This window comes from Drosophila bipectinata, chromosome 3R (assembly GCF_030179905.1).
Source record: "Drosophila bipectinata strain 14024-0381.07 chromosome 3R, DbipHiC1v2, whole genome shotgun sequence".
NCBI lineage: Eukaryota > Metazoa > Arthropoda > Insecta > Diptera > Drosophilidae > Drosophila > Drosophila bipectinata.
The window spans coordinates 21,939,502-21,955,197 of NC_091739.1; the positions used below are offsets into that span (position 1 = coordinate 21,939,502).

Consider the following 15,696-nt stretch of genomic DNA (forward strand, 5'->3'; position numbering starts at 1 on the left):
GGTCAGTATATCTCGATTTTCTTTTGTTTAAAACGCGCTTTTTAGTTCAACTCCGGTCGTTTTTTTTTTGGGGTTTGGCACATTTTGGCGGCGTCATCCGTCGCTGTCGTCGTCGTGGGCAATAAATCTTCATTTTCGCTATTAAAATGTTGTAATATTCTCGCTTGTTTTTTAACGCGCTGCCGATTGTCCTCGTCGTCATCCGCTGGCTCGGCCAGACTAGGTTTCGAGTTTTGGTTTAAGGACCGGAACCATAAATAAAATATAGAAAATAAAAATTGAATGGGCCGGGCTGGCTATCCAGCTGGCTCCGTTGACTTTAGTTTCGGCGATTTTATTTGGTTTAAGCCGTTTAGATTTTGTGGCTCTAAACGGATTTATGTTCCGCCGTAATTGATCTTTCAAGCGGAATGGTCCTGGTGATAAGCATTGCCAATAGCTACTCGACATCAATGCCAATTTATTTGATCCAGCGCACCAAAGCTGATGTCATGCTTGACACATTGCGTATACGCCGCGTGGCGCATTAGCGGTGTCCTCACCCAATGCACTCACCCAATTTCAACGTTCGGGCGCAATCCTTCCGTGGACCTTATCACATTCAAATATTTTATTTCATACAATTGAAGCTTATGGCAATTTGCAAATTGCATTGCAACCCACGGAGCTCCGCAGCTTTGTCAGGACCTGTGTCATTTTGAATAATTTCATATGTGACATGGCAGAGTGCGTGACAACATTTTTTTCTGCGCTCGCATCGCATGCAAGTCAATCAATCTAGTCGGCAAAATATTGAAAAGTAATATTACATTGCAGGTGCGACAGCGGCATTCAAAATGCAGCTAAAGGCTAAAAGGTACTAACGCTTTGGTAAGCTTATACATTTTCGTAATCAATTAATTAATTGAAATACTATTTGTATACATTTGATGGGAAAAGGCTTCGGCGAGGATTTCCGTTTGGCTGTTAAAGCCGGCTGTAGCTGGATAAATTCGCAAAAACTCGATTCATTCCGGAGGCGAGATCATAAATCAAACTGTCTAAAATGGCATACATAAATTTTCATACTGAAAAAAAGGCATTTGCGATGAAATTAACACGCCGAGCCGGAGAGGAGGCACAAACACACACAATACAATTGGCAAATACGCATATCCTTGTTCGGGGCAGGAGCAGGAGCAGGACCAGGAGCAGGAGTGTATCGTTCGCTGTGATTAATGCAACGCGGCGTATACGTAACGTTTCGCTGGCTGTCTTTATTAATGGACGCTGATTTGCACATAAAGCAAAGCACAAATAGTACATATGAGCCGAGCGATAAAATGTGGGCCTGGTCTTAAGCCGCACTCGGAGGAGCTAGAAGGGAGCCTTCGTTGGGGGCGTGGCTTACAAGGTGCTGGGATTAAGCTAGAAGATAGAGTCCCCGCTCTAGTGCCTCATGGCTGTAGCTTCTTGGCTGGAGGCAAGCCCTCCTCCGCCTGCCTCCCGCTTAAAGAGCTGCCTGGGCATTGTTGTAGAGTCATTAAGGTGTAAATTATACCACTAATTAGCCATTAAGTAGCAAACGGCATCAGGCAGCGTTTAAGCACGTACATGCCAAAACAAAACGAGTCCTGCGTGCTGCCGGGGACTTGGAACTATATAAGAGCAATAAAATTTAATGAGCATATAAAATGTGAGAGTGAAAAGTAAATTCAGTAGCTGCCGTCGAGTCTGCCAACATCCAAAATCGAATAGATATAGTGCTTAAAGGTGCGTCAGTCTCTTCAGGAGACTGCCAAGTGTGTGCCTGACTGTTTTCAATCCTTTGGCGGTAATACAATACCATATATGTATGTTGGACCACCCAGAAACGAGTGTTGAACAACAAAGCAAGTGCGAGAAAAACAGCAGAAATGGCAGGAGAAATAGTTTGAAAAAATATTGAATTCTTGAGACATAAACAAAGTGAAGAGGAGCAGTGCAGCACAACTCCGGCAGGCTATTGAAGCAGAAAATCGAAAATTTATACAAATATGTTGAAAGAGCTGGACGGAGCGGGATATACAGGGAATACGGGAAAATAGAACAAAATAGAGAGGGGCTTTGGCGTTCGGGAAATGCGGCGGCGACGGCAACGGCAACGGCAACAAAAGGAGCAGCGCATGTCTATGGCCAATATATGGGTGGGTGGGTGTGTGTGTTTGCCATGGCTAAATTTGCATTTATTTTCTGAGGGTATGTTCAAATGTGCAACGAACTGTATTTGAGCTGAAGACTGGCAGAAGGGCCCGGCAGAAGCAGCGCAATCAAAGACGACTCCACCGCTGAGTACTCTCCCCGATTTCTAGCAACTGGTTGTGCTCCTTTTGCTTCTGGTTTTGCTTTTGCTGCTCGGCCAGCGGCGGTTCGTGTCCATCGCAACTTACTCCCTTTGCCTTTACCGTGTCCATGTCCATTTCCATGTCCAAACAGCACAAGACAAATGTACTCTCACACAGCTGACCCTGCAGCCAAATCTGAGCCAGAGATACTGCTCAAGATGGGCAGCTACACTGCCTTTGATTGCTTTAAAAGCGTTCTGCGCTCGAAATTGAATTTGCCATTAGTCGTTGGCAACTTGTAAATTCAAATAAGCTCAACTCCATCACCCATACTGACGCAATCCACCCATCCCGGCAGCCCAACCCCATCATGCCACGCGGGGAGCCAGTGTTTTTCATTGCGTCATGCTGCATAATGAGCTGCAAAATCTTTGCCCGACTTACATGGCGTGTGAGTGACATTTAATTTGCCGTCGACAGTGTTTTGGGATAAAACAGGAGAGGCGCCCCAGCTGAAATGAACTTTTAAACTAGGTAAATAATTGTGTTTTAGAACCTTTCCAGGGAAAATGCTTCAATTACTGAGTGCTAATGAATCCTTTAATAATGTCCCCTTTATTTAGAATCCCTATCAAATCGCGAAGAGGCTTTTGTTTCGGATTTTATTTATCAGATAACCGGAGCCCTAAAATCGAAACTAAAATAACATGGAAAGCGAACTGGAGCCAGGAGTCAGTTGGCAGGAGCCAGGAACAAGGAGCCAGCACGCATTTTACAGCTAATAATAAATGACCCGAGGTTGGTTGTCGTCGACCACGTTTTTCAACCGGGCACGTACGCATAAATTTCAACAAGGACGTTAGGCAGGGCCCAGAGTGAACACATATCCTTTTTTCCGAGTCAGGTGTGTGTGAGCCGCTCTCGCTACTGTTGCTGTTTGGATGTCCTGTTCCCTGGCGCCTGCCCATAAACATAATGACCAGCTATTATGGCCACTGGCTCGGCTTACGGGCCTGCTGGCAAACACATGTTTGTCAGTCAAGTTATGTGCCAAGTGTAGCATATTTTAAATAATTGATGAGCGAACCCGACCCGACAGCTGCCTCCGAAAGCAGGCTCCGCAAGCGAAATCCCCAGCAATATTTGCATGGAAAAGCCTTTGGCTGCCCATCAATTAGACACACTCGTCCTCGCTGTCGCCGTAGCCGATGCCGTAGCCGTCGACGAGCCTGTCACTTTTTGCTGTCGACGCCAGAGAGTCAGATGGAAATGCCTTTGGCTCATCCGTTTTCTTCCTCCAAAGGCTTGGAGGCGATGGCGGCGAAGGAGTCCCACGCCCACCTCCTCGCATACATTACAAACACTTCAATTTCCGTCTGCCAGTTCCGGCCAGATCCTGAATCAGTTTTTGCCCAAGCCGTCTCTTGCCCATGCCAGACAACTCTAATCAAAGCAAATTAATTATCTATGTCCTTCGTTGTACGGCGTATTTTTTTTTAGCCTCCTTGCGTATTGCTCTCAAGCCTTTCATGTCCGGCACAATGACGTCTGCTGTTGTCAGGACTGTCCAGTCTCGATGGCGGCAAAAGGCAAGAGTTAAATGACAGACATTGATGCTCGGTTTATAATTCAATGTGCACACAGCAGCCTCAGCAGTAGTCCTGGATACGTTGCAATGTCTTTGTCCTTCTGCCATACCCTTTCGATCGGCGCAAAAAATGCAAATACTGGAGGTAAACAAAAAAGAGAAGTGGCGCATATGAACGACATCAAGTGAATTAGAGAACAATGGGTACTTTGATTGGCTTCCACTAAACACTTTAATTAATATTTTACCGATTACACTCTTAAAGGATTAGCAGAACTTACTACGCCTGAATATCACGAAATCCAACGAATTTTCTTTAAATGTATTTTTGCCATGAACTTTAGCTAAAATAACAGTCCTTCAAACTACCTTTCGATGCAAAAACCCCATATTCAAGGGAAAAATGGACAAAAAATCTAAAAAATATTTCGTCTCAGGATTTTGATGCAGAATGCTTGAGAATCGATCCACAAATCATTTAAGGTACTCCTCCTGAGAATTGGATGGGAATTAAGGAAGATTTAACCATCTCTGTGGGCCATATAGGGCAAAACACCATTTTCAAGGGATCCCATCACAAAAAATGGACAAAAAATCTAAAAAATATTTTGTCTCAGGGTTTTGATGCAGAATGGCGGAGAATCGATCCAGAAATCGTTTAAGGTACTGGATAATCGGATAAGAATTGAGGAAGATATAGCCATCACTGTGGGCCATATATAGGAGTCGACATCTGATATATACGAAATGGCTAGTACAATTGACTTGGTCTCTTTTTTATGGCTAGTAAAATTACTTTTTATAATACATTATAAGCTTTCCATGAAACTAACTTAATTAGTTGGAACCAAAGTCTTTCTTCCATGGTTAACACCGGCATCAGTTAGTTCGAAATGAGAGTTTTAATGACGTTATTGGTGCTGGTCTTAGGCCTTAGCTACACATCCTCTAAATGGATGAAAAAATACGTAGAAAACTACCATAGACCGACTTATTATAACAAGCGACACAGTTCCTCGGATCACGTGGACTACAATAGAACTGCTTTAGAGGAGCGAGACCAACCTCCCGCGGTGGAAAATCGTACCCCAGAGCCCTTTGATGCGGTGAAGCATCAAAGCTTCTACATAAGTATCCTACACCACGCATCTGTCACCTGTTCGGGCGCACTGATCTCACGGCGTATGGTGATCACCTCGACTGTTTGTTTTCGAGCTTCCCCCAGGGACAAATCCCACGAGTACAAAGCCAGCCACCTGTCTGTGCTAGCGGCCATTGACATGGTTCCATTCAATGAGACCTTGCCGCATGAGGTGATCGGGTTGTATTTGCCCGTTAACAAATTCAATACAGAAGTCAATCACGTTTGTCTTCTGGGCTTGAAGCATAAGCTGGATCACCACTACCGCTACATCCCACTCTACCGGAGGATACCAAAGTTTTTGGATGAAGTAACCATAACCTATGTAGGTGCGGCTTCGCGACGTCTGAAGTATTACCGCACTATGGTTCTGAACTTGGATCGGTGCAAAGACTACTTTCACGCCCATGACTTCTTCGACGTCGACACCTACCATCCGGACTACTTCTGCGTCCGCACCCGGCGGCACACCAAGAAGACTACGTGTAACACTCGCCCGGGGGATCCTCTGGTAAAAGACAACCAGCTGGCTGGGATAAACATCTTTGGGGAGCGCTGCGAGGTGGACGACATTGTGAACATGGACATATACCTGCCAATAAGACCGGTGGTTCCTTTCATCCAACTGGCCACAGACGCCTTACGGTCTTTCACCGGAACAGGTCCTTTCAATGAGACAGCGCATCCACACGAAGTGTCGCCTTTGGTTAAGTCCCTAATGGAAGGATCTCCCAAGTTTTGGGCTGCGGATGAACATTTTCCAACACTTCACACAGCACATCCACCCGAAATGTAGCCTTTGTTTAAGTTCTCAATGGAAGGATCTCCCAAGTTTTGGGCTGTGGATGAACATCCAACAATCCACAACATGTGGATCCAACAATTTACGTTTCCAGCCATTTCACATTTAAAGCAAAAGTTATGTACATATGTTATTAAGAAGTATATATGTATACAATCAGAATTTAAAATAAACAAATTATTCATTTTGTTCCAGTTTATTGTGTTTCAAATCAATTTTAAAAGCCAATCTTTTTGGGAAAATTTGCTTATGTTAGTTATAAGAACACTATGTGGATGAGCAGGTTCTTAGCTTTTCTGGGAGTCGTCCTGCTCCTTGCCGTTGCAGTGGAAAATTCATTGTCCCCCAATATGCATTATCATCGATACATGCTCTCCGATTATAAGCCGCAGCACAATTCAAAGACGCAAAAGGACTATAAACACATAAAAAAGCGATCTCCAGCCAAGGTGGAAGATAAAGGGGCTCCAAATCATGTGGGGGCTCCAAATCATGTGGGGGCTCCAGATCATGTTGCTGCACGGTCTAAGGAGCCAGTGATTAAGTTAACCAATGGCGACCACAAACTTCAGCTCCACGAATTGATCGTGCGTATTTACCGGGATAATCATTTTGTGTGCACGGGAACGATCATATCGGATATACTAGTGGCTACGGTGGACACCTGCTTTCCACACCATAGGTTCGATCATCTGACAGTGAAGAACTTCGCAAATGAGATCTATGACGGAAAACGGGTGAACTCCAACGAGACGTTTCTGAGGAGCGAAGACCCCTATTTGGACATTATTATGTTGGACACGCCTTTCCATAGTCCAAATATAAGTGGAAATACGGTGAAGCTGTGTGATGCAGAGGTTCAGGACCATGCGATCGTGGATCTTCCCATTTGGATCAGACAGCGGCATAGCATTCACTCGCAGAAGACGGAGGTGTGGCCGCTGCAGGAATGCCGGCACCGTTTGAAGGATGAAGAGGGAATCTTGGCCCAGGACAACATGATCTGTGTAAGGAATTCCCAATACACAACGCATTGCCAGCATGGCAATGGGAACCCACTCGTCTACGATGGCATGATCTGCGGCATCAATGTGTATGGCCATAATTGCCCACACCACACTGGCTTCGATTTGTATATAACCATCTACGATGCGCTCAGTTTTTCGATTGCTGGCATGGAATTGATTAAACATAATAAAGTACAGGAAGCTATACTGTAGTAAATACAATTTCCCAAGTTTTTTTTAAAATAAAAAATGAAATACAAATCTTTTTTACCTTAGAAAGCTATAAGAGAAAAATAGCTATTATACCATTCAGAGAAGTGTGCCGAATTTCTAAAAGCCTTAACCTGTTCCATTTAATTATAATTTAAATGCATCGAATTAGCTTGCCTTACAAAAAGATAAACTTATCTAATACAGTCTTTACAGTAGAAATGAGGAAATTGATGCTGATCTGTGTGGTCTTAACGACCCTTGTCCTTGCTGAGCATTCGGATCATACAGTGGAGGATTCAACGCACACCACAAAAAGCAGCAAAAAAAGGCACCACATTAGGATGAAGTATATGTTCGGGAACTGGCGGCCGCACTTTGGCTACAGACCGAGTCACTATGGCTCGGATCATGGATCTCGGGGTCGTAGGTCTGTCATCCAAAGGGAGGACGCATCCCCGCCGACAAAACTCAACCTTTTTGTAGTGCGAATATTGCAAAAGGAGAAGATCGTGTGCAATGGCATTATTGTGAACAGGAAACAGGTGCTCACGGCCAGCATATGTGTGCTGGATGTCCGGCCGGAAATGTTGACCTTAAAGGTATACGATGATACCATATACGCAGTAAAAAATAGTTCCGCCAGCACCCGATATACATTGAATGAAGCCAAGGGTCTGCTGACGCTCCTTGAGCTGGAAAAAGAGTTGGAGAGTCGCTTCCCCAGCAATCCACCCATTTGTGTTAAAGGTCCCCAGCTTAAAGATGAAGTGTGGCTCTGGAGCTGGGATAAGAACGTAGAAGAACTAAAGGTTATGCTGGCACGACCGGCTACCTCATCGACCTGTATGCACCAAATAAAGGATCCCGATGGAATGGTGGTTAACAACGCCACCATTTGCTTGGAGAACTCTGACTTTACGGTGGGCTGCATACCCAACTTTGGGCTGCCCTACATGTGGAATGACAAATTCTGCGGCATAAATATCCTAGGTCACAACTGTCCCAGTCCCAGCAACGTAGATGTCTTTGTTCAGTTGAGAGCACATTATCCGCTTTACTAAAATATTTAAAATATAAAAAACTATGAGTATGGAATGCAAAGATCGTTTGTTGCATCAGCTGGACTTTTGGAAAGATAATAGGCTTAGAAAAATGCTTTTAACATAAGGTTTATGTTTGTGCTGATATCAAAGCAAAGAATACACATATTCAATGATCATCATTTGATGAATGAAAGGAAAACATGACTATAAACAACTTGGAATATCAAAAATATTTCTTTCGAAAATAAATTTCTTTTATTTATTTTTGTATCACAAAGTTTTACGTTTTTCATTAATGAAATAATAACGAAACCCGCATACTCGCTAAGATCAAATGAAAACCATTTCTCGTTTTTTGATTTTTCAAATATGACATTAAATTGTTCTGCCTCATTTCCGATGGCCTGGCTGAGGTTCAATCAAATTAATGAAATATTGCTGGCACTGCTGTTGCCAAATCAAAGTTCCCCAACAAGAGCCATTAAACGCGCAGACGCTTAGCTCCAGCTCCGGCTCCGGTGGGGTATTCTCCGGCTCAGTGCCGTGTCATTGACGAAAAACCCAGCTCCGGGATGAAAGAAAAAAGACCATGGCACACCGTTCCAGCGCCGTTCCAGAGTACAAACACTGCCGAGATGAAGTGGCAGTGGCAAAAAAACCTTTTGTATTGCAGCGATAATGTCATCAACTAAAGTACTCCGTCGGGCATAGTGAAAAGTTCTAGTCAATCGCCATAAAGCACATAATGTGCGGGTGGATGGAGGCATGGATGTTGACAGGAGCATACAAACTGTGTAAACATCATTAAAATGGTTTTTTTCTCTAAGACCACCTACCCAGAGCCGCCATCCCCCACCCTCAGACACCCACGTTAAAAATCGAAATGGAAAATCATTGAAATTATATTTTTGTCCATGTGTTCGGTTTACTTTTTCGTTTTGTGATTTGTCTCTCCCCAAGCGGAGAAATCCCCAAAAAGAAACTGAGTAGGATGGGCTCCCAGCGAATTAGCCGCGTATCACTTTATGGAAAAAGCACTTTGTTAAATTAAACTAAATAATTCAAGGGCGCGACCGCATTTCATAAAAAAGAATCCGCCACTGGCAGTCTTTTCTTTTGTTTTGCAAATATTTTTAACTAACACACGCACTGCAACTGGATATGAAAATGCCTGACAAGAAAAATGCCGCCGCCTGCTCCAGGGAGAACCCCAACAATGCCGTCGCCGAAACGCATTTGTATGTGAGCGCACGTCCTTGGCAGGACTCGGGTGTGCGGTGGTGTGCGTGTGAACTGAGTGCCGCTGTATGGGTGTGCGTAAAATTTTACGATAATACGCAACAATTTCGAAATGAGTGCACCCTGCTAAGCGGCCGAGACTGTCGAGCATTTCGAGTGCAAAGAAAGCAATTTCCTCAATATTCTTTATGGCTAGCTAGCGCGGGACGGAGGGGAAGACAGAGCGGAAGTGAGATAGAGGGGGCCAGAGGGCTAGGGGACAATCTTTGCCTGGTTTTTGCGATGCTTTTGTTATTATTTTCAAAGTTCCATAAGAAGCGGGCTAATAAAATTTTAGAAGCCCAGGCCGGGGCTGTTAACATTATCATAACGTACACAGACGCATATGTATGTGCGTGTCTGGGTGTGAGTGGCCGTATAATAATCATGGCCGCACACTCACACACTTATGCCTGCCACATAGACTCTGACACACATTTACATGCCACTTAGGCATTGTCGCCCGCTCCTTTGACTAGCGTTGCGTATACGCCGCGTTGTGCGTGCGTCTTATAATTCATTTATTGGCATAATTTCGTTTTATTTTTATTTGTTTTACGGCTTTTGCGATTGCCTTTGATACGCTGTCGAACGCGGAGAAGGCCTTTGCAATAGAAATACAAGGAATAGGGCAAATTGAAAACATATTGAATATCGAATTTACTCCGCCCCCAGGGTTGCCCTTGAAAACGGGTGGCTTGCTTAATTGCTAAGCTGCACACGCTGCCCGGCATACAATTAGAGGGTATGGAGCAGGGTCCCAGCTCTACATTCATTACAAAGCACTTTAATTCACACAGACCGAGCGCATAGATCACGCCCGGCTTAATAAATTCCCACGCCAAGCAACCGAAAACAAAAGAATCCTTGGCCGTCGTTGCCACTCAGTGGGGATGTATGTCTTACCTGCAACTGAAATTGGAGCTGAGTTCGGATGGAGGATCTAGGAGCCAGGATCCGGTCCGGGGGCTGCTGTAGGAGGTGAAGCTGGCGTCTGTCTGCACACTTGTCTGGGCGGAGAAGACGTGACTGGAAAAATGCATTTCCGCTGCACGTAAAAACCGGGCGCAAAAAATAGAGGACGTTAGACGTTACCACAGCAAACCGAACCGAAAGCGAAGAGGAAAACGAGAGGCACGTAAGTCAATCAGTAACTGGGCAACAGCAGGAGGCAGCCGGCCGGCGGGGCCGCCACAGTGCGGCACTAACAACTAAGTATAACCCTAATGCAATGCGGAAGTCACACTCCAATTTAGCCGGGCGGAGGCACGGCCCCTGATTTTGTTGCTAACTGAATGAGTTACTTCCGCTTTGCCTAACAATTTTAAATAAAATCACATCACAAATCCTGGCAAAGTGAGACAGGAAGGGAGCCAGAGGACGGATGAGAACTGAAAGGATCCAACACAAACACGGACACTCACACGGACAATATGGACAATAGTCCGGAGGACGTCGAAGTGCATGTGTGGATAACAGTTGTTACCATTTCCATTTTTTTTTTTCGTTAGTTTGGTGTGTGTGCCTGGAAACCGACGCGACGCTGGGCTTTGAAATATTTATGGCAGCAACAAAAGGCCATAAAAAGGCAATGCCAATATGCGAGTGGCCAGCTCGGTGCCGCCGCCACTGAATCTCGACTCAATGAAAGCGCTGGCCATTTGGTAGCCAATTTAATTCACTCCGCCTCGGATCCCTGCAGCGGCAATTTATTTGCCACTGAACTGATTGACATAGAAAGCGGTCTATATTTGCAGGTCCATCACATTATTATGTTGCAAACTGAATCAACAGCAATTATTTGCATGGAAAGCAAATAAACCAAATCAGTATATAATTGCCGCCACAGGGCGGGGTAAATGCGGCAAAATTGTGCAAATCATTACAGTCAATTAATTGGCAAGCAAAAATATGAATTGCAAAACTCTGCCACCCCAGTGCAAATAATAATGGAATTATAATGAAAAAACAATGTATACACAGGATCTCCAGGGTGCTATTTCGAATGGAAATAATTTTAATAAACGAACTTTTTGAACTGCAGTTTTCAAAATAGTTTCCGCTGTATCAATAACATTCAATCACAATTCACTGTATGCTCGGATAAAGAGTTCCGCATATTTGATGGCGTTGGCGACTAGGCCCTCGGCTATGAATGAAATATTGTCGATAACAGGTGAGGGTTCACCTGTCCGACAACGAAAACCCCTGGCAGGCCCAACCCCGCCAAACCTGACAGCTCATTGGTAATAGATAGTTTCGTTTGCTGCAATTAACACCTCGCGAGCTCCACACAAATATTTGCCAAACTTATCGAGCATTTATCAATGACAAGTGTGACACAAAGGCGACGATACGGGGGGCTGGGTGGACTGGGCAAGTCACGAATATGGCATTCGATATCATCGCTCACTCTTCATGTGACGACACAATCAAAGTTACTAATTCTCCAACTAACAAACAACAAAAGCAGTAATACAAATACAAATATTGGAGTCATTAGGGTGCCGGGAGTATTTCTTGGCGGCGATAATACTGAAGGTGCCTGGCGTGATATTTCCATCGAAACCATTTAGTTTCAGTTTGGTTTCTGAACTTGGAACGCCATGGGGAATCGGCTCAGTCGCCAGTCGCCACTTCAACCATGTTCGGCCGCAGACTTTATTGCCGTCCAAGTCGTTGCAAGTTTTATATCCTTGGATTCTTTAGTTGCCAGCTGGTATTAGTATTTGTGATTCTGAAAAGTGGGGTTTTCGAGCCAATAAAAGTGAGTAACACATAGTACAATTATTATGAAAAAGCAACCATTAACTCATTTAACACTTCTCTGTAGAATGAACCATATAGTGAAAATATCGTCGTGGACCTTGTGAATGCCTGGAAAGCGATTGTCTCTCGTACCCCTCTCTATCCAGATGAGTTCTTCCAGTACAGTCTTTACATGAGCGACAGTTTGGGGGCCCTTAGGGGATTGCCAACTACCAGACATGAAAGGTAAATACTTTCTTATATAATGAATTAGTAAATGTCATCCTCCCAATCCCATAGTTGCAATTTCCATAGCTACACCTTGCCCGAACCCTCCAAGGCAAAAGTGAGTGTTGTGATCAGCTTCCACAACGAAGCCCGCTCCATGCTGCTGCGGACCATTGTGTCCCTGATAAGACGCACCCCGGAGGAGTACTTGCACGAGCTAATCGTCGTCGACGACAGGAGCCTGGACGGTAGGCCGTTGAACCCTCTCACCCATTAGGAGTACACTTAACACTCAATTAACAGCGACTCTGCTGGATGACCTCGAGCGGTGGTTGGGTCGAGTTTTCGCCACTCGGAGTCGGCTGGGTCTCATCTTCCTAAGGAACTTGGAGCGCCGGGGCCTGATTTGGTCGCGCAACAGGGGCGCCATCGTTGCCAGTGGCCATTACATCCTCTTCCTGGACAGTCATTGCGAGGTAAACGAGGGCTGGCTGGAGCCCCTGCTGGAGAGGCTGGCGTTGAACCCCCGCCTGGCGGTCAGCCCTGTCCTGGATCCCATTGACCCGGAGACCCTGAGCTACCGGAAGGGCAACGCGATGCTAAAGGGTGGCTTCGACTGGTCCCTGCACTTCCACTGGCTGAAACGCCGGTTGACAAGCAAGGAGCGTCCGGAGGCGCCCTACAAAAGTCCATCCTTTTCTGGAGGTGTCCTGATGATATCACGCGAATGGTTTCTCAAGCTAAACTCCTTCAATCCCAATCTTAAGGTGAGAAAAGCTAATTAGCAATGTCAACTTCCCTAATTACTAATGTCAGGCTACACGAAACTAGCATTTACAAAGATCCAAGTTTGGGGATTTCCACACTTGAAGAAATTATTCTTAATTGGTACTTAATATTCGTTATATTTTATAGTTAGTTTTGGAGTTTAAACCACCTTAAGACATATTTATTTTAAAAAAGATTCCCGCCAACTTAGTTAACATTTTGTTAAAGCTTTCAAACTTTTCCTTTAGTGCTCCTAACCACTTTTGGGCCTTGTTTTTGGTGCTCTTACAGATCTGGGGCGGCGAGTCCATCGAGCTGGCCATTAAATTGTGGCTTTGCGGTGGACAAATTGAGATCGTGCCCTGCAGTCGAATTGGACATATCTTTCGTCGCTTCCATGCCTTCGAGTTCCCGCCAGAGAGGGACTTTACTGAGCACGCCAGTTCACAGAGGAGTTTCGCCCAGTCCACCTACTTGCAGTGAGTTTTGGAGTCGGGGATTAGGTGTGAAATGGTCGCCACTGTCCTCTGGTATTTTTCAATTTATTTCAGCGTGCATCAGTTTAATATAAACATTCCTATCACGCCATACTCACATGCTGATTGAATCCTCTCCCTGTCCTCTTGCACCCCCAGCAACTCAAAAATCATAGCCGAGTCCTGGCTGGACGAGTACAAAAATATGTTCTACGCACTGAAGCCAGCGGCCAAGGGAATTCCATTGAATGACACCACCATCGAAGAGTTGCACCAGTTCCGGCGGGAGAAGCAGTGTCATCGCTTCCACTGGTATTTGTGGAATGTCAGTCCCGAACTAAGGTCAGTGCTAAGTTATTCGAGGCGTTCTTAATCAAAAAACACAGCAAGAGTTCAGTTAATAAAGAAAAAATAGCCATGAGTTACCTAGGAGATATGTTAGCAAAAAATATTTGCAGAGGTTTTTATAAATGAAATATTTACTTTGCAGTCGTCTTTTTTAAAACCACTGAGATTATTTACCAATGGAATTTATTAATTAAATGTAAAATAATATTCAGAGTAAACTTTTTCGTACAATTCGATTTGATTTGCAATTCAATTACAATATTTTTGAGCAGATATGTATTGTTAAATATTACATATTTCAAATAATAGATCCATACCCAATTAATTGATTGGGAAGTTGATAGAAAATACAAATTATTCGTCTTTTTTAGAGATTTTTTCTTGTGAATATTTTTAAAGAGTTTGCTGTAATAATTTTCAGATTTAACCTCGAAGAGCTAGCTGCCACAGGAACTTTGCAAAACGAGGATCGTTGCCTTCACGCCAGAAACCAAAAGGACTCACAGACAGGTCGGCAACTGATCCTTACCAGCTGCTACAGCAAGGACATTACCCAGTGGAGCCTGTTCCGCGTCACCGGGCAGTTGAGTACCCAAAGGGAACTTTGCCTGGGGGTCGGATTTGGACGTATTCTTAGCCTGGGACCGTGTGGCCAAAACGAGACCCTGAGGCAGTCGCAGCAATGGGTGCGAACGGGGACTCAACTGATGCACGCCGCAACGCACCTGTGCCTGGATAATCCGATCAAGGACCAACTGGAGTTGAACTCCTGCCGCTCGCATGCAGTATCACAGTCCTTTCAATTTGCATTGGAAATGGAGAGGCAAACATAAACTTGGCTAATGATACCGACACAGATACCAATGCTGATTCTGATTCGATGAACATGAGCTCCTAAACCGTGAGTTGGAGTGAATTGGAGACGGAGATGTAGTTAAATCTCTGGGCGTGCAGGTAAATCAAAATGCTGACATGTTGTGCTAATCTCTGTGAAACATTTCCGCTGCCGGAGCAACAGAGTCCGTCATAGATTACGGCTCCGGCTGAGGGGAAGCAGTAAATTATGGCGCCATAGATATACGAAAAGGTGCGGCACTCTTCTCCAGTTTCAACTTCTTGTTGGATGTTGTGGGTTTTCATACTAGTATGTGTGGAATGTCAGGCTTGAGGGTATATTGGATTTTTCAGAGTCTTTTTTGATGAAAATATTTGAAAGAAGTATATCTAGTCATTCCATACAGAGACTTCGTGGTTCAAGGCTTTAAAGAAGGGTCTTAGGGCTCTTCTCAATACCTCCATCGTATTTATCTAATAAAAACCATTTCTCTGGATTTCTTTATGGAAATATAAAATCTTTTAAAAAAGCAATCTGAGTACTGGGTATAAATAGTCGATACACACGCCTGCCACCATTTGTACTGTTTTTTTCGAGCCTTTGTGTGGACTGACTATCAAGACTCGCAGCGTTTCCTGTCGCATCCGTCACACGAGACAGGACACAATGGGCCGGCAACGGAATCGGTGGCAGGAGGCGGGTCCTGGATCGGGAGCACTGGAGGCGGGGCCAGATAAAAGCCAGCGACGCCGCGCGTATTGTGAGGCTTGTTTAGAATGCCGTGGTATCGCGGGGTCGCGACTGGGCTTCCTTTCCGCTGCACTGCAATTGCCGGCGGGCAAGGAGTCGCAAATGTAATTGAGTTGACGACAATGCCACTGACTGGCCGGCGCGCGCTTCCGGCAATTTTGATGGCCT

General features: G+C 44.8%; 4 protein-coding genes across 4 annotated transcripts; all 4 read left to right on the forward strand.

The window, feature by feature from the left end:
* Nucleotides 1–4,749: 4,749 nt before the first annotated feature.
* aqrs (aquarius) lies at nt 4,750–6,028 on the forward strand. Its single transcript, XM_017237185.3, has one exon. It carries the CDS (start codon nt 4,785–4,787, stop codon nt 5,826–5,828), a length of 1,044 nt encoding a protein of 347 aa, XP_017092674.2. The 5' UTR covers nt 4,750–4,784; the 3' UTR covers nt 5,829–6,028.
* Nucleotides 6,029–6,085: 57 nt separating this feature from the next.
* LOC108122589 (seminase) lies at nt 6,086–7,106 on the forward strand. The gene has a single exon (XM_017237221.3). The coding sequence runs from the start codon at nt 6,104–6,106 to the stop codon at nt 7,052–7,054; it is 951 nt and encodes a 316-aa protein (XP_017092710.3). The 5' UTR covers nt 6,086–6,103; the 3' UTR covers nt 7,055–7,106.
* Nucleotides 7,107–7,395: 289 nt separating this feature from the next.
* On the forward strand, nt 7,396–8,115 carry LOC122321544 (uncharacterized). Its single transcript, XM_043211688.1, has one exon. It carries the CDS (start codon nt 7,396–7,398, stop codon nt 8,113–8,115), a length of 720 nt encoding a protein of 239 aa, XP_043067623.1.
* Nucleotides 8,116–9,264: 1,149 nt separating this feature from the next.
* LOC108122553 (putative polypeptide N-acetylgalactosaminyltransferase 13) lies at nt 9,265–15,084 on the forward strand. The gene is made up of 7 exons (XM_043211689.1): nt 9,265–9,339; nt 12,209–12,369; nt 12,424–12,599; nt 12,655–13,118; nt 13,411–13,598; nt 13,755–13,937; nt 14,365–15,084. The coding sequence occupies exons 1-7, from the start codon at nt 9,265–9,267 to the stop codon at nt 14,774–14,776; spliced, it is 1,659 nt and encodes a 552-aa protein (XP_043067624.1). The 3' UTR covers nt 14,777–15,084.
* Nucleotides 15,085–15,696: the final 612 nt, after the last annotated feature.